This window comes from Acanthopagrus latus, chromosome 24 (assembly GCF_904848185.1).
Source record: "Acanthopagrus latus isolate v.2019 chromosome 24, fAcaLat1.1, whole genome shotgun sequence".
NCBI classification, from domain to species: domain Eukaryota; kingdom Metazoa; phylum Chordata; class Actinopteri; order Spariformes; family Sparidae; genus Acanthopagrus; species Acanthopagrus latus.
In genome coordinates, this window is record NC_051062.1 from 7356935 (window position 1) to 7381333 (window position 24399).

At 42.7% G+C, this 24399-nt stretch overlaps 1 protein-coding gene across 4 annotated transcripts in view; it reads right to left on the reverse strand.

Moving 5' to 3' along the window:
• Positions 1–24399, reverse strand: part of nbeal1 (neurobeachin-like 1) — a 41012-nt gene that overhangs the window by 13831 nt on the left and 2782 nt on the right. For 3 of the 4 annotated variants that reach the window (XM_037091371.1, XM_037091369.1, XM_037091370.1), the window contains exons 3-28: positions 18066–18157; positions 16014–16175; positions 15798–15879; positions 15367–15494; positions 15141–15223; positions 14143–14228; positions 13503–13863; positions 13242–13348; positions 11560–11646; positions 9171–9254; positions 8912–9010; positions 8250–8821; positions 8025–8157; positions 7671–7790; positions 7116–7425; positions 6302–6387; positions 6032–6121; positions 5750–5927; positions 5511–5644; positions 4188–4347; positions 3820–3922; positions 3571–3730; positions 2337–2495; positions 1910–2069; positions 1582–1670; positions 58–663 (exon numbers count right to left, since the gene is read on the reverse strand). In XM_037091371.1, the coding sequence (XP_036947266.1) occupies positions 58–663; positions 1582–1670; positions 1910–2069; positions 2337–2495; positions 3571–3730; positions 3820–3922; positions 4188–4347; positions 5511–5644; positions 5750–5927; positions 6032–6121; positions 6302–6387; positions 7116–7425; positions 7671–7790; positions 8025–8157; positions 8250–8821; positions 8912–9010; positions 9171–9254; positions 11560–11646; positions 13242–13348; positions 13503–13863; positions 14143–14228; positions 15141–15223; positions 15367–15494; positions 15798–15879; positions 16014–16175; positions 18066–18157 (4431 nt within the window). The remainder of the gene's footprint in view (positions 1–57; positions 664–1581; positions 1671–1909; positions 2070–2336; positions 2496–3570; positions 3731–3819; positions 3923–4187; positions 4348–5510; positions 5645–5749; positions 5928–6031; positions 6122–6301; positions 6388–7115; positions 7426–7670; positions 7791–8024; positions 8158–8249; positions 8822–8911; positions 9011–9170; positions 9255–11559; positions 11647–13241; positions 13349–13502; positions 13864–14142; positions 14229–15140; positions 15224–15366; positions 15495–15797; positions 15880–16013; positions 16176–18065; positions 18158–24399) is intronic. The other variant, XM_037091372.1, reaches the window with a different exon arrangement.

Below are 24399 nucleotides of genomic sequence, written 5' to 3' on the forward strand. Positions count from 1 at the left end.
AGTAATTCATCTTTTCTCTCAAAACATCAAAGCTTGATAGAAATGTTTGCATCTTACCTCAGTGCTGTTAAAGGACTCCCCGAGCGAGATGTTGTCACTAAAAAGAAAGCTGTCTTCAGTAAGGGAGGAACTTGCATCTCGATCCCCGGAGACCCCTGGGAAAGGCTTTGAGGTCTCCAGTGGTGATGGTGTGCTGGGCATGCTGCCAGGCGTCTGGCTGCCACTCTCCCCGCCCTCATAGGCCTGCAGATGAGACAGATCTAACGTCAAGCCCCCTGACTTCCCCACGACCCAGGGCTTGACGTGAAGTTGTGGCTCGGTGGAGGCTGAGGAAGATGGCGTGTCCAGCAGTGAGATGACATCTCCGTTCTCCAGGCTGTCCACAGAGCGAGTGTCGCCTATGCTGAGTCGGTCGTCCTCCAGCCGGTCCAGGCGGGTAGCGCTGCCTGTCCGTGCCTTCCTCTCCAGTGGCAACTCCAGGCGATTGCTACCGCTGCCGCTGGGCCGGTTCAGGTCCAGGCTGCAGGTGCTGACAGTGTCTGCGCCCCGCAGTGGCAGAGACCCTTCACCCCGCAGGAAGAGTCGCATCAGAGTGTCCTGCCAACACTGCTGCCTTGAGATCTGGACGGCAGCATCCTGTTGGGATTGTAGCAGCTGGTACACCTGGAGACAGATGAGGAAAAAGATTAAAGTTTGATTACACCTGCAGGGAAATGTAGTCATTTGGCATCAAGAGATAAGAGGATGGAAAAGAAAAACAATCTAAAAAGCTAAACTTCTAAAAGCTACGTTTTTTATCATTAGAAGTTATGATAAAAAATCATTACTGCTTCCCTCAAATACAGTTATTATTACATACTCATATGGCATTGTTAGTATTTGAAATGAAGGGATTTAATTCAAGAGACTGAAGAGTCACCTCAAACAAGACACAAGTAAGGCAGTCAGATATAAGAGAGCAGAGCTGACTGAGGGTATTAAATTGGCAAAAAAAAAAAAAAGAAACTGGTAGTAAGAACAAATCACTTTAAAGTTACATTCACAGGAAATGATGCATGCATGTAATCTAGCTTTACTGTTTGTAATTTTAATTCAGGAATATCAGCCCGTCTGTTTATTGTTACTACTATCAGACTGGATGAGAATTAAGTCACTGCTAATGCTTACCCCAAATTCCCTACTAGGGAGCATAACTCCAGCTCCTTTGAAAGTTAATCAATTGTGCCCTGCAGTTGTGTGGAAAACTTGATGGAAATTATTGTATTGCGTCTTTATTTAAAACACTCTTTATGGTAATACACTATACTTGTTGTTATTACTAGTAACTACAAGTCGCTAAAACAACCAGGGTTGAAATCTTGAGGAATAATTAACAACTGTGTGCATTCGAGATTGGGAATGGAGGGAAATAATAAATGAAGGTAAATACGAATAAAGAGAGGAATCTCAATAGCAAGTAATGTAGTAAGGATTCCTTGATACTAATCGATTGCTGGAACCTACAGTAATTTCCTATGTCTGCTGTTATTCAATACATGTAACTTATAGTGTCTGCAGGAGTAAGAAGTGGTGTTTCCTCACCCTCTTGCAGACAATGAGGCGAACACTGGGTCCGGCCCGGTGGGTGAGCTGGACCAGAGCCATCAGGTCTTTGTAGTTTACCACAGGATCTGTAGATTTTAGATACACCATTTAACATTTGTGCGGCTGTATATGGTATTGATTAGCAAACATGCTAAAGCTATCGTCTGGTTCTACCTAATGACAGACAGGGGAGCATTTCTGTCTACTGCCTGTCTACTGACATAAAGCTGAGTTTGATTGATCTGCACAAAGTATTGGTCAGACTGACTGAACAGATATTGAGCAGCGTAAAACACATTTCTGAAATGTAAAAAGAAGAGCAGACCTGTGTGGAGGACCTGGTTGAGGAGACAGCGGATCAGGGTGGGAGTGATGTGAAGTTCGGAGAACAGCAAAGATAGGCCGGCGTAGCCCACCTCCCTCAACCGCAAGCGCTGCTTATTCTTCTCATAGACGCGGTCGCAGCGCAACATGCGCTCAAACAACTGTGAAGAGATGAAGAGAAAACAGAAAAATCAACAATTTTGATCACATCATGTTTGCTATTTTTTATGACTAATAGTGCTATAATCAGTTTAATGATAGATGACCATGATTGATAACAATGCACTCTGAGAGTTCATTTACATTTTCTGACTACAAGACATTAATAATATTTTAAGAATTCCATTACTAATTGTGAAATTTTACTGCGTTTATGATGGCAATATTCAAGCATTGCAGTTTATACATGGCAGCAGGCTGTAACCCACCTTGAAAACGAGCTCTCGGAGCCGGTCTGAGTGCTTGTTATTGAGCAGGAGAGCGTAGCAGGAGTCGGCCGCCCCTGGCTCAAAGAGCAGCAGGAAGAGCTGGTCTCTGGCCAGACTGCTCTGAAGGAGGCTGAGTAACAACTCCAGCAGGCCACACAACTACAAAACAAACAAACCACAACTACATTTAGTCACTTTATATGGTCAAGACTGTTTGTGTGGAAAGATTAAATTGTTTTGAGGAAAAAGTCATACCACTGAAAGACAGCAAAGCAGCTTATTCGTGCAAAACTTGGTGCTTGAATTTCAAGATGTATGTCATGTTTAATGTCTATGTTTTGATGAAGAGTGATGTTTTTGCAGTTTTTACATAATCAATTAAGTGTTTTGTTTGAGCACTCAGTCTGGCTTAACGAATGGATAAATACGATCAGAGAAATGGCAGATGTCGAGCAGCGGAGGAGGATCATGTGATTATATTGACCGTATGTTCATTAAGGGTGACGTAAGCTTCCACATATAGTTCTGCAGTGTAAAAGGATACACAAAGCGACAGACAAAATGAAAAACAAGACGGGACTGTAAAAAGGAAGAGAGGTGGGGAAGAGGTGTGACAAGAGGAGGAAATGGTTTTCACAAAATATGTGACAAACACTGAGCTCTGTGTAAACTTCTGACAGGTGTTGGGGCTTTGAGAAAGACAGTCAAGAAATTAAGTGATTTGTTTAACAGTTGATGATGGATACTGCTTACAGAGAGGAAAAATAATGCAGAGAGACTGACAGAGAAAGGCTGGAAAAAACAGCTGCCAGGCGGGAAATGAGCCGATAGCTTCCTGTGCAGGCATCCCTGCAGTAAGTCCCACAGGGAAATAGAAATCCTATAGTGAAAGGTCATCTTATTTTACAATAAAAATCCTCAAATAGCAGGAGTGACTGGAATTAACCTGTTTCACAAAATATAGGTCATCTGGCAAGCACACACAAGAGAGTATTGTGTTCCTCAGTGGGGATAATCTTATTAGCTACAGTATGATTTAGTACAACAGGATAAGCATGTGTAGAAAATGAATGGTTTAATACTATTTGCACGCACATGATGATAAGTTTCTATCATTAAGATACATTTTAAGATTGAAGGTCACTGCTGTCTTTCTCCTGCTGTGATGCTTCTTATTATGTACATATAAAAAAAACAAAAACAACACCTCTTCAAAATAACACGAGCCACTCACCTGGTCCTCATCTCCGATGGCAGCGATGTATCCCAGAATGCTGTGCATCTCGTCCTGCGACATCCCCTTGCTGATGTAGTACTTGACGAGGCCACAGAGAGACGCTCGGATTGTACGAATGTCATCGTCGCTCAGGTCGCTCTCCTTGTTACTGTTCTTCCTGAAGTGCAGAGCAGGTGACAGTTAGGATATGGAAGAAAGAAATAAAAATGTACTGAAGGGTACGCAGTTTGACAAATAAGATCTCACCCGTAATAGAGGCGCACAGTGTCGAAAAGGAACTGAACTCCGCATTTTTTTCTGAACTGCTTCCTGTTATCTTTGATGACGGTGGACATGTACTGGATATGACCTTCATTGGACGAACCAAAAAGCACAAGTCAGAACTGGTAACACTCTCAATCTCAATCTCTTGGGCAGGTGTAGTAACTTCCTAATTGTTGCAGTTCTATTGGCAGGCAATCAACAGAGTCTTCAGAAAGCCATACATTCCTCTTGTACCTTACATATTCCTCTATTCTTAATTGATGGTTGCTTCATGTACTTTACAGCTCCGTCAGAAAACATGACTACACACACACACACACACACACACACTACAGACATATAGATCTTACCTATCCGCAAGGGAAAGTCTCCTTTGTTCCAGATGTTGAAGTTGAAGAGCAGATGTGTGTGAAGCTGCTGGAGCAGAGCCTGGTTCTTCTCACATGTCACCTGCTCAATCAGAAGCTGCACGGCAACCAGAACACTGACATCCACGTGACCTGCTGGCAGCTAAAGAAAAACGACAGATTACATTTTACTACTAATAGTAATTAGTGCTGGCATGCATGCCATAAATAAACCCATAAAACGTGATAAAGCTTATTGGCAAACAAGTGTACAATAATGAGTGACACCTACAACTCGCCTCCACAACACGGAACAAGGATCATGATGGAATGTGGCAAACATTAATGGTTTATTTGGACTTTTACATTGAAAGGGTGTGGTTACTTCGCCAAGAGCGGCTATTACTGCATCTAAGATGTTTCTCTCTTATCTGGGTCTCTGTGGAGGTTTTTATTTTCCCATGATGGTATAAATGCTGATTCAGAGGTATTTCAACCGCCCGATAAACAAATAAATAGTGAGGCATTTGCACCAGATAAAAGACAGAAGAGGAAAGAGAGCCAAGGACAAAAAAGAAATGAGCAATCAAGGGAAACAGACAGACACAAAGGAAAAGACAAACACAGACACACAGAACAAACACAGGGACAGACCTACGGACGGGGTGAGGCGCATGCATAATTCTCACACCATGTGAGTCTCACATTATAAAAAGCTATACATAGCTAGATGTGGGCTTGATGTCAGTCAGCAGAGATTCTTAATTGCCCCATTCAGAAACAAACTAATCCACTCTAAATATGGAGACAAACAAGGGGCTTATGTGGAAATCTTGCACAATTAATGCATTGTGTAAAAAACCCCTCTAGGTCACAGTCTTGCCTTCTTATTGTATAACTGCAGGAAGATGGAAAGCACACATCTGAAGGAGTAAGAAATTTTATACCCCTCAAAAATTTAAAAATTAATTAGTGTGACTCATACAAGATTAGTATTATGAGGTGACCCCTGATAATTAGGTGGCATGCAATGTAATAAGGTCCGAGATATAATGTTTCTGCTGTAAACTGTCCACAGGGTTACTCAAGTACAAACTGCAAAAATATTCATTTCAAAGTTATATACTCAAAAAACAACTTCATATAACCAAATTAATATATAAAAATATGAAATAGCAAAAATATTTGAGACATATAAATATCTCAAATGGAATATCTCTATATGGAAATACGGTATTAAGATTCCATCTGTGTGATGCAAAAATTATGGACATGTCTTTAACATGTTGATTGGTGTAAGTGAAGTAGACATAAACCAAGAGAGACCTTCTGCAGCAGGGCTCCTAGTGTAGCGACCCCATGCGAGTGGAGCAGATTCTCCTGGTTGATTGGGTGTCTCTGCAGGAAATGCTTTAGTACCAACAAGAAGGTGGCGACCAGATTCTTCTCCAGTCGTGCCTCTGAAAAAAAAAAACAAACAAACAAAAAAATATATTTGCTTCCCTCTGATTAAAGAGAAACAAGGAAAAATAGAAATATATTGTTGTAGGTGGTGGCAAACACACCTGAAGCTCTGTTGGATGGGAGAATGACCCAGTCTCCGTCAGCTGGCGTGGTCACATCAGGGGTGATAAAATCTGAACCAGCTGCTGGATCACTGGACTGTTGATCAGGGGTCACCAGGGCCAGCTGCTCCAGGATAGGAAAGAGCACCGTCAGGCCGCCCACACAGTTGATCATATCCTGTAACACACATAATCAAATATATATACATATATATACATTCAGTACATCCATGCAATTCATCCCTCTGAGCACAGAACAATTGAGTTGGATGTCGCTCCCACCTTGATATCCCAGTTGACGACTTTATTCCCAGTCAGGCGTCCATGTAGCATGTTTGGAGACAGATCAAGACAGATGGGGTTCCTGCATGCCTGTGGACAAAAAGACCAAGTTTAGTTAACAGTTAGCAGATTTACCTCAAACAGATAATAGGACTGTGGTGAAAATATTTTATCTTGATAGAATCATTCCCAAATTTCTACTCATTGAAAGGAATTTCCTCATTCCTATAGCAGACAAACAACAGACTCTAATTGCAGTCGTCTAATCACCTTTGGTGAGTAGTGCAGCAGTAACTTGGTGTAAAGGTCTCCAACTTCTGAATCTTGAGCTTTGAATGGGGAGATGCAGTTTGGACCTGTGTAGAAGAGAGAAGGAGAGTTTATGTCAGAGAAAAAGCCAACAAAATACATTGTTTAAGGGACAGGCCACCTCAAAAAACAAAAATACATATTTTGAGTTTTGGAGATAGACCGTATAGATGTCTGGATTGTCAGCTAATGTAACTGGAGGGCACTCGGCTTGTGGTGTTTAAAGCATCAAAACAATTAGAAAAATTCCATAGCAATGTCTCTTTTCAGAAATCATGACTCAGTTACTCTAACATAATCCACAGACCTTTGAGGAGCAGTTTCTCGTTGGAAATATTTTCTTTGTACCAAACTACCTCCGCAAATTGCATCACTGCACAGACGGAAGCATAAATCTACTTATGGACAACAGTTCAGCCGAGGAGGACGCCATTCATGTCACTAGCATGAGGCTCTTGACCATGACTACATGTACATTTCCTTCGACAGTGATATGGTTGGTGAGGGTAGAAAGAAAACTGTCTCTAAATGAAACTGCACACCCAACAATTGTGGATTATGCTGAGTAACTGGGTCATTATTTCTCAAGACAGAAACTGCAACTTTGAGCACCACAAGTCAAGTGCCATCTAGTTTCATTATATTTGAGTGAAGGCAACTCACACCAAAACAATCTACAACTGGTAACAACTGGTTGATTTTGGGGATGAATTGTCCCTTTAAGTTAATTTTGACTTAATGATACATAGTATTCACTCCACCTCCTATGGCTTACCAGCACTGCAGATGGCTTTTATGTGGTTGGGCTGCAGGGGTTCATGGAAGACCATAACACTCCCCAGCTGGCCCTGCAAGGATGTAGGGCTTCCCCACTCGCTGTCCTGAGTCCCTGCAGAGATGAGCTTAGTCACAGACTCAGACTTCCCCCCAAGCAGGCCCCCCCAGGTCTGCGGTGACAGGATGCCGCCCAGCGAGGAGCGCGTGGTGGGTGTGGTGGCAGAGGAGAAGGGAGGGTCTGGGATCTGGGAGGGAGGGGGAGTGGTGGTCCGGTGGCCTGCTGAGCCGATGCAGCAGGAGATGAACGGCTGTGGGTGGGATAAGATAAAATACATGCGTTTGCCTTCATGATTAAGTTGAGATTTAGGACAGCTTCAAGGACCACACAGCTGTTTCACAGTGACTGTTAAAACTCTCATGTTTTATTGCTACATTAATAGAAGTAATGATGTTTCAGCAAATTACACTGAAGATTAACTGAATGAAAACAAAGGCATTCAAATTGCCAAAAGTCAATGAATTCCATTATCTACCACATGAGTCGAGTTCTCACCTCAGTCATGGTGGGGAACTTCAGGGTGGCAGACAGTTTCTGCTGTCCATCCACATAAATGTAGACGAGACTCTGTCCAAATGGCCTCTTTCCTGGTACATGGACCACACCGATGCTGTGCTGTAAGCAGAAATCAGACAGTACTTAGTCCCTTTTCATCCTCAGTGTCACTCTCTTTAATCAGTCTACAAGAAGTGGGGTTAAAAGGTGTGGATATTCTAAATGTCGAGTGCCATCAGCGATGCCAGACTTTCAGATGGTGTTGATTAGGTTTTAGCCTTACTGCGCAATGTTCTGTGTTTTTATTCAGCATTTAATTTACATCAACAACAGATGTTACCAAGGCTTACTCACCCAGAGGGAGTCACAGAAGCAGTAGTCGGGCAGCATTACTGTGACATACTCCTTCTTCGTGCATACAGCCACGACCAGTGTCCCCGCTGAGCTGATGAAGGCCTCAAACCCTGTCCCTCCTGGTGTGAAAAAGCTGCGCGAGATAATATATAAGGGAACAGTTTGAGTGAACATCAGAGCTTTCTTTTGCAAAATATTTTTTTTCTGTTTCTCTTTGCCTCTCACCTGTAGAGTTGCTTCCTCTTGTCCTTGCTAGGTGGACCCAACTGGTCCTGATCAAGTGACAGCCAGGCTAGAAAGCTGAAGGCAGAGCCTGGCCAGCGGTGCACTGTTGGGACTACAATGCCGGCCATGCTGGGTGACAGGTCAAAGTACTGCATGGCACTTTCCAGGCCCTGCTTCCGTACCATGGTCAGAAGCGCCTTTAAGGCAGGACCTACAAGTGGGTGTGCTTGTGTAGACTCTGATGGCCTGAGGAAGCGCAAGAAGCCCAGGAGTTCCTTGGCACTCAAGGACTGAGAGCCCAGTGAGCCCAGCAGCCCCAACAGGCTCTCGGCACAAGCTCGGTGTAACCGTTGGTGGCGTTCGAGGCCAGCCAGTGCTCGCATGACCATGGCAGCGTTGACGCATGTGGCACGGGTCTGTCGGTTGAGGCAGCTGAGGCGGCGGAGCCAGTCGGCCGTAAAAAGCTGCTGCTCTGATGAATCCAGCTCTGGGAGCCACTGGACCAGCAGCAACAAGGGCTCCACGTTACTGATGCCCAGGAGCCCCACTGAGGTGTGCTCACCCTCCACAGCCTACACCCAGACAGAGGAAAAAACATAAACACCAACGAATATAAAGACACAGATAAAGATCCAACAAACACAGAAGATAATCACTCTCACCATGTTCATCAGCTCTTTGAGAAGGTGCCGCGATGGCTGACCGAGTGAGGTAAGAACTTCATAAAGGTGATTGTAACCAATCCTCTCCTTGAACACCTCCTGCAGGGTCAGTGGAAAAACATAAATTAAAATACAAATACAAAAAGCTACCAAATTCTTCTTTTGTATTATCATCTCTGTCCCTCAAAAGTAGAGCTTTAGAATTCAGCAGAAGCAAATTACTGCTTTAAATGAACTGTGTGCATATGTGTCATGTTACCTTTGCAGCTGGTGATTTGTGCATCACTGTTGTCAGGGCTTTGATGGTTGCTACAGCGAGGGAGTCAAGTCGCCCTTGAAACACCTGCAGGAAAATCAGACACGTCACTCACTGATCACAGCCAATCAGTTGCTCTTTAAGTGGGCAGGATGGAGTACCGGATAACTGGACACAAGTCAAATCTCCTGTTATTCCAGATGAATGTCTTAGCACTTCTATAATGTGACAAGCATGCATACAATTCAAAGCCACATTCATATTCAGGCTTGTACCGCTTAAATGATAGTGATCAACTTCAAAGCACTGAATACAACATGCATCACACTTGGAGGAATAAAGGGAGACTTAAATCAATGCCTTCGAGTTTGATTCAATTAGTGTTTACGTGAAAGTGTGAGTAAAATCATTGATGAAGGTTAGAACCCTTCTTCTTGCTGCAGTAGGAGCTAGCATCAAACACTGTGCTGCAGATGTTACAATACAGATAAGTAAAGTGTTGTCTTTCTGCTCCAAGTTAAATAATCCTTTTAACAGAACAATGATCCAACTGGAGCAGGAAGCTCTCAGGGCTTGGTAAAACAACAACAAACAAAAACAAGAAAAACACCCGCCTCCACACTCAGACAGCCAAGGAGAAGTACCTCTCTCTTTTTCCTCATATTCACAAAAAGCATGCAACCCATAAAACACAAGCAAAACCATGAAAAATACACACAAACACATCTCCATCCAGCTCCGTCCTGCTCATGTCCAATATGTTTCCAGATCAGTTAACGCTTTTTTGATCCTACAGAGCGTTTCGGACCGGCTGGATAGGGACTGTGGTGAAAATTAAACACTTAAAGATCATGGTCACTGGGTCCAGATCACCTCAAACCACTGAACTCTGTGAGAACACACACCAGGCCAATGTGATAGCATTCCAGTGGGAACCATAATTTACCGCAGGGCAATGTTGAGGGGAAAGAGAGGGGAAGGGTGAGGGAACTGAAAATGGCAACAAAATAAATAAAGTGACAAAGCTGTGAAAGAGGCGAAGTGGTCACTCCACAGCAAGACAAATCATTTAGCATTTCAGGTTGATTCTGGTTTTGGAAACACTTTTGGTGTTTAATTACATGAGGATTACTTTTAAATCTCTCTGCTGTATATTAACTAAAAGCTGCTTTAACCTCAGGTGACCGTGCCAACAAATGATGATGTGTAAAAACCTGCCGAGCAGGCTGCAGCATCTGCCCCTGCATCAGGTTACAGCTGCACAACAACAAAGGCACACTGGTCTGTCTTCACGTTGGTTCGTCCACCTGTGTTCACATTATCTAGATAAATGGAGGGATTATACCTCATGAAGGTGGCTCTGTCAGTAGAAAACCACATGAAGAGCAGAATGAGAGCTGGTATACTCTTTGGGGAACAGGTGACCTTTCTGTGCACATGAGATGATCCAGTGAGAGCTCTGACTGATAGTTGACAGTACACCACTCAAAAGACAGGCTTCAGACAACCACTGTTAGTAGCAGCTGCATGTCTTCGGTGAAACAAAATGTACCTAGAGGGCAGTTATTAATAAAAAATGAAGTTGAAGTGTGGTAAAGACAGCAGTTTTTCAGCTTTTCTTGCTTAAAAAACCACTAAGACTTATAACTGATGCATTAATTGCCACTAGCTGACTTGCTGCACTTGTAATAACCTGCTTGAAGCACTAAATGTCTGGGGTCTACAGCATCATTATAATACTGATATTGTTTAAGGACTAGTATAATTTTAGGGAAATTCCATATTTGCTTTTGTGTGGGTTGGGGGGGTTAAAATAGTAGATAACTATTGTGCTAACAACAGCACTACTATGTCTGTTCACCATATAGGCAGCTACAGCTAGCAGCCAGTTAGTTTGGCTCAGCATGGAGAATGGAAACAGGAAGAAGTTGTTTGTATTGTTTTGTATCTTATCATAATGTATCATGTTATACATCATGCTGGAATTCCCTACTTCAGGAAGCCAAGAGGTCAATAAAAGTTTTTTAAATGATAAAACTACTCTCTGGCCAAACATTAAACATGCTGCGTCAGTTTGTGTAACAGGAAAAAAAGTGTTAATGTGAAAACCTTAAACACAACCAACATGATGTATAACAGTTAGAAATAACACACACAGACTAATAGTGTGTTGCACTTTGACAGTCCAATGACTCAGTGAGTTCTCTGTTGAGACATGATCCAATTAGAAATAATAATCTGGCACAAAGCAGTGTAGGTGTCTTGCTGTGGAGTGGCTCTGCTGAGGTGAAGGTGGTGGGATTTGGCAGCAGAGGGCAAAGGGTCAGGTAAGTGGATGGTATTGGTGATGAGTGGATCGAGTGAGTTGAAGTGGGGACTTTCTCGGCGGTACCTGAGTGTCCCTCTCTCCTGTCAGTAACCTGTTGTTGGTTATATCTTTCTGGTCCTTGTCTGCCGCCGTGCACCTAGCGTTAACCAGCTGACACACACAACAGGCAACATGTCAACACAGCATGTGAGGGAGGTTGACAAGAGAGAGAAAATGGAGACGAGGGAGAGGCAAAGGATGGTGCAAGGGGGGAGGAAAGATGTTGTAAGTTGAGGAGAGGGTGAAAGGTTAAAGGCCTCAGCAGGGGTCACTGTGAGGAGGCGTGTTGGTGATCCAGCCTTGCTGTGGGGAGGGAAACATGCAAGGTGGGCAAAATGCTTTTGTTCTCACAATGACATACAGGCTGACCAGACCTGGGCAGTTATACATCCAAATTACATGTTAAATACCTGGGGCCATATTCACAAAACACCCAAAGTCTAAAAGTTGTCCTGATGTAACGTTAGAACATACACTTTTGTCTGAGAGAAGTTACACCTAAGACCTGCTCACATTCACTCTGCTGCTGGTGGTAATGTGGCTCATCAGGCCGGAGACAAATAACTTCTAAAAGCATATTCTGATGGTGGCTCGTTGTTAGAGATTAACATAGCTCAACGACAAGTCTAAACAATGAAATAACCCTGGAGAGGATAGCTTGCACAACTCTACACTCCTGTGACACCAGAAACAATCAGTGTGTAGCCCTGGTGAAAATCAAATATCTTGGCCACATTAGAAAGTCTACAACAAAACCAATCGTAAATCTTAAGTTTTTTAATGGAAATCTCTGGATTTCCAGGTAAAATTGATCTGTATGTAGAGTTGCCATATTAAATTATTCGTTTGTTGGCTCCTGGGTATGTATGAATACTAATTCACTGACAAAGGCTGGTCACCTGCCAACCATTCAGTGGAGACTTGCTAGGTGAACATGATGTCACACATAACCGCCGGGTCAAATCTCTCTTTTGTTCTTTGCTGAATTAAAAGGCTCTTAGCAGCTTTTAAAAAGCTCTTAAGAGGAACTTTTAATGCCTTTTAGGATGACTTTTGGTGAGATCCTTTGTGAATATAGCCACAGAACTATAGAAAATTATTTGCCAAAGATGCAAATCATGAATCCAAGATATAACTTTATACTATAAACCACATGTTTACTCAAGTACATTTCTGAGGTAGTGGTCATTTCCTTTCCACTACATTTCATAGGGAAAATTTTAACTTTTTAGTATCAACAGTTACTATTTTGCAGTGTAAGATGCACAGATTTTGGTATTGCTACATCTGAGTACTTTTTCCACCACAGGAGACATAATATAAAATCTACTTTTCTCGTTTAAAGACAGAATAAAACACAACTATTGCCCTGTGAGATGTTGTATTAAAGCACAAACATGTCATATTTTAGAATAAATAAGTTGTTAAAAAATCCTAAACCTCCACATAAATAAAAACAGCAATGGGGCAAAATTGGCATTATCAGTAGATCACACTGACATCAGATTACAACTTAAAACAGCCTTAGCATCTTGTAGCCAGATATAATCAAATGCATTTAATAAGTTAGGAATAATGTTCAATTTGACCCAGTTTTGAGCTACAAACATGAGCTCAGATTGATCAAACACCAAATCATGTCACTCACACTCATAACAGAGTTGTTTCTTCAGGTTATATTTAGATAGAAAGACCTGCGCTGTTACCTTGCTGTTCTGCAGCAGTCGTGTCAGATGCTCGAAACAGTTACTATTGAGGAAGATGGCTTGTAGAACTGGCCTGTCTGAACACAGGAACATGTCCCTGATAGTGTCTGAGAGACAGGCAGATGAAGACAGAACAATGACTCAGACATAAAAGAAGTAGGGGTAAATTAAGTTACATTAGCATAACAGAACACCTCAAATAATACATTTAATATCACAACAGTGTTGTTTATGCCCCTAAATTATCAATTAAGCCCCTACCTAGCATGTTTACTTGCAGCGCCACGAATCGGCTCTCCCAGTGTCTGCCCAGTGTTGGCATTTGGCCCTTGGACTGCTGTTGCTGTCGAGCAGCCACAACAGCAGCCGGGTCTGAGTTGAGCAGCTTGAAGTAGTTTTCCAGCACTGAGGCGATCTCCACTTGCCGCTGGTCAGAGCTTGCGGCCAGTAGGCGCTGCACCACCTCCCTCAGGCAGCCCAGAGTCAGCAGGGCCTTACGGTCGGGGGCCTCGCTGTCCCAGTCCTCGCCCTCGTCTGAAGAGCAGCTGCCCATAGAACAGTCGGCCAGAACCCGCATCAGAACCTCCATGGTGGCTGGGGAGATGGCAAGCAGAGCATTCCTCTGCAACAGAGGATGGAAAACAAAGTGGGGTTGGAGAGATAGAGATATCTGTTTAGTTGTTAAGGACTAACTAATAGGGTCCAATATATAAAAAGCCACCACAAAATCCTTTTTTTCTCATGGGCCAAGAAAATGTAACTGAGCAGTTTAATTGGAATGAATAAATGTGCTGCCATCTTGAAACAGTCTCTAAACACATCCAGCCAGCAAGACGCGATAAGCACACATTAGTTATCATGGTGATATGACCTGTGACCTCCACAACATCCAGAGGCTTACCTGATCACCAGCTACTATGGCTCCAAACAGGTGCAGCAGACAGCATTTCAGGCTCTCCTTTAGGTGCTCGCTCTCTTGGAAGCACTCTAGAACGAGGGCGCGCACACACACGCACACACACGTGCACACACACAAAAAACACACACATACACTCCATTAGTTTGATCAGCCGGCGTGATGTCTTCTATGCAAATGAAACACAACCACATAACGAAACTGCAGTTCAGAGCAAACTGTAACATCCTGTTATTTTTGTCTGTAAACAAAACCCGGATGAATGCACACACAGTCGCACCTTTATCATTTTGGACACTTTCACACACCCACCCACCAATGGAAGCTAAATGAAATCTGCAAACCAGATAAGATAGCACACACAGGCATGTGGCAGCCCTGTCAGTAAACTCTGGGTCATGATAGCCCCAGTCATCCATTAACTCATCTGTCAACACGTCTGACTGGGGAGATGAAGAGTGACATCTTGGCTCCGTGATGTCTGTTTCCTTTATCTCAATCATGCTACAACTGAACAACATCTACAATCACTGGATCAAACTAATGGAGACAGTCCACTTCAGTTAAAATATGGAAAAATGAGCTGAACATCAGTCTTTAACAAAAGTGTTCAACTTGTTCTTTGAAAACAACACACACACAGAGTATGTCAGGTTGGGCCTTGGGTGTTATCTTTGCTGCCAAACCACAGCAGCCACACACAGGACTGAGGACAGAAGGGAGTATTTGTTCAAAATGGCCACCAGTGCGGCCTAAGTGGCTTGACAGACACCATTCACTATCGGCTCATCTCAGCGCCTGGCAAACAGAACAGGGATACAAAGAGTTGATTCAACTGGACCCGGAGAGGAAAGAAGAGGACAGCAGCGGAAGAGAGAGAAAGAGAGAGATGGACAGCAAACCCCACACCAATCCACCAGTGCTGTGCTTCCAATATAAAAAGAAACTTAAAGTGTGACTGAGCAGCAGAATGAAACACTTACGGTAAAAGAAAGGAACAAACTCAACCGTGAGAGGAGCAGCCTTGTACTTCTGTCTACTCTTCTCTACCGTACCCAACTGCTCCCTAAGAAAAATAAAACATAAGACACTTAGGTAAGACACAACACAGATGTACAGTACTTCATACCGCATATTGCCTTCATCTGTAGGCTTAAATCAACACTAGTTAAAGGCCAGGTCAGTTGAACGTTTGCTGGATGTTGTTACCCGCAGGTTCGATGCCTCCAGTTGCGGTACGGGTCGTAGAGGCTCTCGCAGAAAGCAAGCGCGTGACGGACAAACTCCTCAGCCTGGCTCTGGTCCACCATCTCCTTCTCTTTGGTTTTGCTCTTCAGCTGTAAACAGACACACACAGAGACCCACTTCACACCTGCTATTATGTGTCTCATACACACCATTTAATGTGTGATTCAGGTGACGGGTGACATTTTCACTTCAATGTGTCTAGCAGATTGCTTTATTCATTGCCAAATTGCAGAACAACACTGATGTTACTTCCCCATTCATGTTCCTCCAAAATAAGGGAACTATTCAACTACCATTTCATTAATAAAAATGAAATTTCCTCAGTAGATCTATAGGGGAGCATGTTTTGCTGAACTGATAGATCACAGTATAGACAAAATGAGGAGTCAGACCTGCTGAATGTACAGTGTTGTCATGGTGATGATGTGATTGATGTAAGAGCAAGTGCCAATCTCCTCCACGTTGGATAGGTTCCTTTGAGAAACATCCAATTATGCACAAACAGAGAAAAAAATCCTCCATTAGATTATCAGTCACTTGCATCAGAGAACTAAATTCTTCATTAAGGTAAAATATTTAAGCAGTGTCCCAATTTTTACTGTGCCAACCTGCAGATGATGATAAGGAACTTGAGCAGCAGCAGAGCCAGGTTTTGCTGCTCAGGCTCCAGGCCATCAGAGGCTTTCTGGACGCACTGCAGCAGCTGGTGGCGCAAAACCTGCAGGATGTTGTCTGGGAGGAGTGTCAACACCGGGGGAACCTCCTCTGGCCTGGAGACATAGAAAGAAGGAGGAAAAGTTGCTTATATACCAGGCTTAGGGGTTAATGCTCAGCCGGCTAATGTACACATGGACACATGTGGCCTTTTATCATGGATGTGTCCCTGCAGTATAAACAAGGGCAACTTCAAGGACCCTGTTCTGCATTCACTCAATCACACACATGGCTGATGCATTCAGGCATTATTTCCTAGGAAAAACAGCATGTGTGCTGCAGAGAGAGAGAGAGAGAGAGAGAGAGAGAGAGAGAGAGAGAGAGAGAGAGAGAGAGAGAGAGAGAGAGAGAGAGAGAGAGAGAGAGAGAGAGAGAGAGAGAGAGAGAGAGAGAGAGAAGAGCAAAACTAATGCAATGAATGTCAGTGGGAAAGCAGGACAGATGTGGCAGCTGCAGAGGAGGGGATGGAGAAGGAAGGAGGAGGGGAGGGAAAGAAAATGGAGAGATGACAGAGGACAAGAGGCAGAGACAGCAGAGGGAAGAAGGAAGGAGAAAAATCAGGAGAGGATGAGGGAAAATGAGTCAAGAGGGGGAGGGAAAAGGGAAATGAGAGAGTGGGAGAGAGGAGAAGCTTAACAAATAGGATTTAAAAACCCATATTCCTCCACCCACCTCCACCCTCTCATATGGCCCCACCTCCATTACAAAATGTGTCTGACTTCCTGGGGCTTCATCTGATGTAGATCACAACTGGGAGCATAGCCAAAGTGTTAACAAATTTCACATATTTCAGCATGCTCTCAAATGCTAGATACAGGCTTTCAGGTGAGTGTTGAAGCACTGAGGGCATCTCACATTAACCTGCATCATACGTTCAAGTGTCGATGCCAGTCACACCATCACCTGCAGCAAAATGTGACCGCTCTGCACAACAGCATCTGGTGCGGCCGGGCTATTTTGGGTTGTACTGTGGAAGGCGGCACAGTATGTGTTTAAGCTGTGGATGACGCATACACGAAGAGATAGTTCTGATCTCATTCAGTGACCTAATGCAGAAAACTGCTTTATAATAGGAGGGTCAGCGGAATGTGCAAGACTAAGTAGGTGAAATGACATGCCACCGTGGGATGGTGAAGGGTAGTGATCCCTAGCCAGGGGAAATCGTACCCAAAGGGTACTTTCGTAGTTGTTAAACTAAAATACTGAGATGGGGATTTGAATAATATAAACAAGTTTTAAGTAAGGAAAATAAAAAGGTATTTCAAATCAATCTAAGTTGGTTGCACACACTGAGACATGGAAATGTATGTGTGTGAAAAATAACCACAGTGCAAGCAGAGACATTTTAGAAGTTAGATAAAAGTTACTGTTGACTGGTTTAAATGGAAAACTAAACAAAAAGGATCATCTGTTGACAAAAAGAAATTGATAACTTGTTTTAAAGTAGGTAAGAGTAGATACAAATTTGAAATAGTTGTCTAAATGTTTTGTATAGAGGTTTGAAATAATTAAAAAGCTAAAAAATAATGGATAGTCACTTGAAATAATAAAAAAAGTAGGTGCAGATAAGGAAAGAACAATAATGTAAATGCTGCCATTTCAAGGGTTTCAAGAATTGTAACAATGTCTAATTTTGATAAGATTCATCTTATAATCCATTAATAAGAACATGGTTGGAACATGACAGGTGGTGTTGAAGAAGCACTTCAGCTCATCTGATAATCTTATGGGGGTGCGTCAGTCAAAATGGGTTTAGACCATTGGTATAAGACATGCATGGCAATGAATCCAATTCACTGCTTATTTTCAATGTTTTTATTTTACTAGTAAGCCCCGCAGAAGTTTCCCTATGAAGAAGTGTCATATGTGTGTTTTTCCATTGCAACACAAAGTGATGCGTTGCATATTTCCCGTTACTTTTGGATACAAAGAGAGCCAACAGTTACCTTGATGGTGACTTTTCGAAGTCGACATCCAGGCATCGCTCATAAGAGCCGATAAAAATCTCCAGCCATAACTTCAAGTAGTCTGGATCCTTCTGAGAAATGAAAAGACAGACAAACAAAGGAGGGAGGGGAATAGAGATGGAAGGGGAGAGCCGAATATAGTTAGTGGTCTTCGCTGACAAAAGCTGTCATTGTTAAAATAGATATATTGTTGGGAGCTGACAGGTCTCGTCTGGAATTTGATTAAATGTATTGCATTTAGTCTGTGTGTAAGTCTGTGACTTCTATAGCCAGACAACAATAGGCCGCAAACTTTGTTATCTTCTCTTATTTCAGGATAATTACAATGAATATGAAAAGTTGACACACCCTGTCAATGTTTTCATTCCATCAATGATTTACATACTTTTAAAACTACACAGAAAATCAAGTTTATAAACAAAACATTTCTGTATGTGTGAGGCAATATTAAATAAAAATGCTTCCTAGAGGTTTATGAAGCTGCAACAGAAGCATGTCAAACACGTGAGAGTGGGAATGTCTCAGGTTGTCGCGTGTGCTTCTTATCTCTTAAGGTCTAGGAGCTAAAACATGCACCTGTCTGAGCGGAAAACAGGCTTGGCTGCATTGCAAGGTTGTTTTTTTTTTTTGTAACAGCCGGCTGATCGACATTTCCTAAATTCCTGGAACAATGCCCAGAGAAGGATGGGATGGCAACAGTAGCCACAGAGGAAGGCTGGCCCGACTAAAACTGCTAGGTCGCGGTAGAGTTCCTTGTCTAAGATCCCGTCAGCCCACAGGAAGAAAAACACTGAACACCAAACACAAGGGAGCATACAGCAAAACAGTTTAGAAAGCAAGGGCTGGAAACATAAATACGTGTGACAAATAAAAACTACAGATGGGGTAGATTGGTGTCAGGTTTTATGACTATCATTATTGTTATAAGTGACAATGAGTCACATATACACCACATACTTGTTGAACAAAGCAGCATGCCAGTAAATACACATTTACTGAGGTGAAGAAGGTGAGCAGGAATAAAAAGATAATGCAAGAAGCTTCAGAAGGGTTAGGGTTACTTTACATTATTTTTAGATGTTTAATTGTATTAAACATTCCCTTTTTATCACAGCAACAAATTAAACAAACCTAATTTGTGCTACTATTATCATTTATTCTTCATTTATCTGCTCAAACCATCATCACCAATGGATCTGACCTGGCGACACCCAAAACGGATGGCAGAGAGATACGCGTACTGTAATGTTATTATGTACCCAATCTCTCCACACACTGAACATAATTGATGGGTGTGTGCTGCAGAAATTACATTTGCAGCAGAGGGAAACTGTTGCAGCATGCATCACTGTAAAACTGACACTAACGATGAGATGAGAAACTTGCAAAAATACAAATGACTAATTTCTAACAGCAGAAACAGAAATAATAAGTTTGACAAAAAAAGCAGTAAATGTTAAGAAGAACTAGTAAATATGATGCTTGTAAAAAGACTAGAAAGACCTGTCTACTGTCAAAAGAGTTGTCAACTACATGTCATTTCTGTAAACCACAGATATACAAGGTGCAGGACACATGGATGGGCCAAGAGAGCTCTGACAACATCATTAATTCATCATACAGGAGTAATCACATGCTCAGGACCCCCCAACATATCCTGTCATAAGGGATTTTGGGCCATCTGGAGGGTGCAAGTGAGCAATCTAGGTCAAGGAGGGCTGAGGAGGTAATCAGGGCAGATTGCCCTAACAGTGCATTGTGCATTTGGTTGTATAGTATGAACAGCCTAGATTTACAGGTCATTTCTTCGAGGTACAAAAATACATGGCTCCTGTCATGATATTAAGAGTTGGACAGCTGGAAACATTGCGTGTTGATGGAGCTTGAAAGGTCAGGGGTTTGTTAAAACCATTAGGATTCACTCTCTGGGGAACACGAGGTTCTTAAGTAAATTTCCCAACAATCCATCCAATAAGGTGGATCAGTGTGAGACCAACAGATCAGGTGGCATTCCTCAAATCACAAAACTAGCCTAGCTAAAGGGAAAACATGATGCATTTCTCTTTCTTCTTGAAACATTCATCAATGATAAGATCTGTAATGAAACAAGCTATATAATATCTATAGTATCAGGATGAAATGACACAGACAGAGTGCTACAGTAGCATACTAAGATTACATGTGATGAGAATGTCGAGCTTTGTAAGAATTTGGTCATAAGTCAAAATTGTCACAGTTATTTCAATACATTTGTCATTCATCTTAAACCAGTCAACTTAGATACCCGGTACATAAAATGTATGTATGTATGTAAGATAACAACATACTGCATAGGTATCTATAAGATAAGGAAACAAAGAAGATAATGCATTTTCTCACAACGTTCTTCTATCACTGTTGCTATCACCAACTTGACACTACAGACAACACATATACCTGAAATTTACCCATGATGCCAATATCAGACAAACAGGAGGATAGACAATTCACACAACTATAATACAATTTCCTATGAAGCTATTACCTAAACATGGAAGAATTTGCAGATTAGGGCTTGAAACTTAAGGGAAAAAAAACACCACAAGGGGAAAAAGTGGGGTTTTCTCAGGATAGCAGCAGTGCCATCTGGCTAAAGAGTGGGAGAGGGGCTGAAAGGCTGACTGCTTCTGTCTGCGTGTCAGAGTGGGAATCTGCCAGAACGAAGCAGGAAGCATGGCCTCTGCAAACCCTGTGAAGTCATCAGAACGATCATGCGACGTTGGCCTGTGTGTGTGTTAGGGTATGTGTGTGAGAGAGAGAAGAAAGGAGGGAGAGAGGCATCTGAACAGAGGCAGCAGCAAAAGCCACGTGTGAATAATATGTTCTGTTGGGAGAAGATGGCATGTCGCCTGTGTGCTTCTTTTTCCTTTTACCTTAACTGCATGACTCACTGGCTATAGAGAGAAAAAAAACATTTATATGTGCTAGAGCTGTTCTCTAACTCAAGACATACTAAATTGACTTTGCCAGAGAATTAGAAGTCACTCTCAAGTGACTGAGCTTGCTCGCAGCAGGGACTGAATGACTACGTGTGTGTGTGTATGTGTGTGTCTGAAAGAATGTCCTCTTTTAGGCAGCAGCTTGGGAGCACAGATGCCCATTGAGGGTTCGGACTGTGGCAGGCGGGGACACACCCTGCTCCACATTGCTCTGTTTATCCTTTCATCGCTGACAAGTAGGAATCCTAACGCAACAACAGTCACCTTGTCATGATGCTAACAACCACCTTGTGTCCCCATGTGTATATAACAAGATCCCATGCTTCCCCTTTGTATATCCATTATCATATCAGGCCTTTCATATTAGGCCCTTCGCCATGTGTCCTAAGGATCTGTTAAAGCTGACCTCTGTAAAGCTGAAAAGGTCCCCTGCAACACAGATCAATTCGCCTCATTCTTGAAATTGAGACCCCCATTGACCCACACGGAGACTCGATCAGTGGGAGTGGTACTCTGCCATGGTGAAAGTGCTGAATAAGGATCAATATTTGAAACCATTGACAGCATTCATTCATTCTGATAAGAGAAATGAGATACATGCTTGCAGATCAGGCCCTATTAGGTGATATCATATCAGTGCAACTACTAACATGTTCCAGGGTTGGATGCTTCACAGCAATTGATAATAACAGATAACATCCCTTTAAATACGTGGGAAAAGTCATACAACCATTTAATGTTTCACTGAATGTAAATAACCATCCATTAGGCCAAAAATAATTATCATTCATATTAATTGCTCTTGATTAAGCCACTATAAAAATATTAAAAAGTAAAAACACAAACAACAGTGCAAACTACAGAAAAGTTAACTACTTTGAAATAATGTCAGAGAAAGAAGTCAACAGCAAGTCTAGCAGAAACCACATCTTACTGAAGTTTTATACACAAGAGTTACTGCTCTAATAAAACAATTATGGCAAGCATAAAAAACCCTAATGCTAAATACGTCATTATTTTCTCTGGGGACCTAAAACCAACAGCTCTGATCACATTTTAAACTAGTTTAAAAGGACGCTGATCAGTTAAATTACTGGATTGATCTATTATCAGTTGCTCCGTGCAGCTAGACAGTGTACAGCTCAGCAAAGTGCTCCGCCCCTCCAGACAGGCGTGGTGGGCAGGCTGGTCGGGTGGCTGTTTGCTTTCTTAGTTTGGGTGGGTGACCTGGTTTGGTGGAAGTGGCACAGAGTCACTGTAACCACAATGTTTAAAGGTCCCCTCCCTGTAGGTTTTAAAAGACGGGAGCTGTGGTCATTCTGTTTCTGCACTACCATCACAGTCTGACATCACCGCCTATCAGTCAGAGGCGACTCGGACATGACGTCACTGCCAGGCCTGTATTTAAAGAGGCTGGTGGGAGGGGTTACAACCACATGAGGCATGTCTGATACACAATGTCAGTGACATCAGTGTTATTCTGGAGATATTCATAGCGCGGAGGGAAAATGAGAAGCGAGAGGGGAACGCAGAATGAAATCAGCTGCAGCGAGAAAGAGAGCTAGCCTGAAGGAACAAACTTTGCATACCAGCACATAAACCAAAGCCGGAGTGGGAGAGCTTGTGAGACAGTGTGTGGTGTGGTGTACGTACTTGTGTGTGCGTGATAGAGATTAGACTGTAACAAGCAAACAAGCAGCAAAGCCGGAAAAAGACCTGAGTAATCTACTTGAGCAAATATGTGAAACCGCCGTGCTTTCTCCTCCTCCATCATCTCCAGCTCAACTGTTCAGGTTTATTTCCCTCCTCATTTCGCTCCCCTGCTCGTCTGTTTTCACCTCCTCACTCCAGTCCTTTCACTATATCTTGACTCCCTTATGTGCAGCGGTTTATGCAAATTCTCAGATGCAGTCACAAAGCGTCTCATCAGGCAGAGCAGGGTGGGGCGACATGAGACAGGATGACAGTGCCGTGAACCAAAAATCTCTGGTTTGTGGACAATTTCAAGGGAGTGAGGATATCTGCTCCAGAATTAAGAGAGCAAACTCAGCTTTAAAGCCAGTGGAGTGTGAAATGATGCCCCTGGCTGCAGAGGCATGCTCCCTGTGGTTGGGAATTAAAAGGGCTTTTCTGCAGCAGACAAAGGCTTTAAGAGAGGAACTGGCTAAACCCTCCACTTTCTTTGACAAGTCCTTCTGGATAATATACTGGTGAGGAGTGAGAGCCACTGCAGCGTTGTGTCGTTGCTACTGTGTACCGTCGGCAAACCAGTGGCTCCATGTGCTCGGAGACAACGCTCAGGCACGGACCAATGACAGGCAGTTAAGAGGATCGCTGGTTATATAACAGTCTCAGCGCCGTCTGTGACCTCTCGGCCCTCTACAACTGCAACCAGCGAGCTGCAGTCAACCTCTGCATCTATTTCACGTTCTCATTCGAACTCTTAATATAATTGACTGTAATATTCATATAAATCTCACTTGCACAATTCATAAACCCCTACAAAGCGTAGAAAACCTGCAGGGGTCTCCAGAGATTGTGATGACTGTGTAACTGGAGAAAAAGAAGAAGTAAACCTAAAAAGGCCAAAAGGACGAATCGTGTATGCGCCATCTGCATTGTGGTGTCAGTTTCACAGACTCTGACATGAGATAAAACAATATGCAGTGTGTCAGCTCAGTGCCTCTTTATCACATAATGACTGGTTAATGGTTGAATTCAATATTCTCAAAAACATCAAAACCATAATGAAATTATCCTTCTAACAAGTATTCAAAGCCTAATATATTCAATTCCTCGATGATATAGAGCTTCATTGTTGTTCAAACACTATTAAAAACACATCAGTGGGCCGCACTGTTGCACTGGGTGATGTGTTCCTTCATCATGATGAATGTGGGCACTTTTATTTATTTTGACTCAATCCCACACACGCCGTCCTGCTGCCAAAAATACCCACAAGGGCACCAAATGTGGATTAATCTGCAGCTGAAAATAGTCCCCAACAATGTGGTTAAGAACAGAGAGAAGAACCAGGATCAGTCCAAGTCTTGAAAACTTCCTGTCACTGAGCGGCTTCTCGTAAAATTCGAGTGCGGCATCGGTCCCCATCAACACACCAGCTTCTTTACTGACTTTGATGCCACAGCTGCTCACCCAACAATTTGTGACCTCATCATCTATTCATGAACAGCTGCTTGAAACATAGCCCTAAATTATTATTACAATGTCACATGTCAAATTCTTAGACATCAACTGGAGCATCTGTTTAAACACTAGCTCGACCAATGTTTTCTCCCAGCAACCAGGACTGGGTGACAGTCAGGTGGACAATA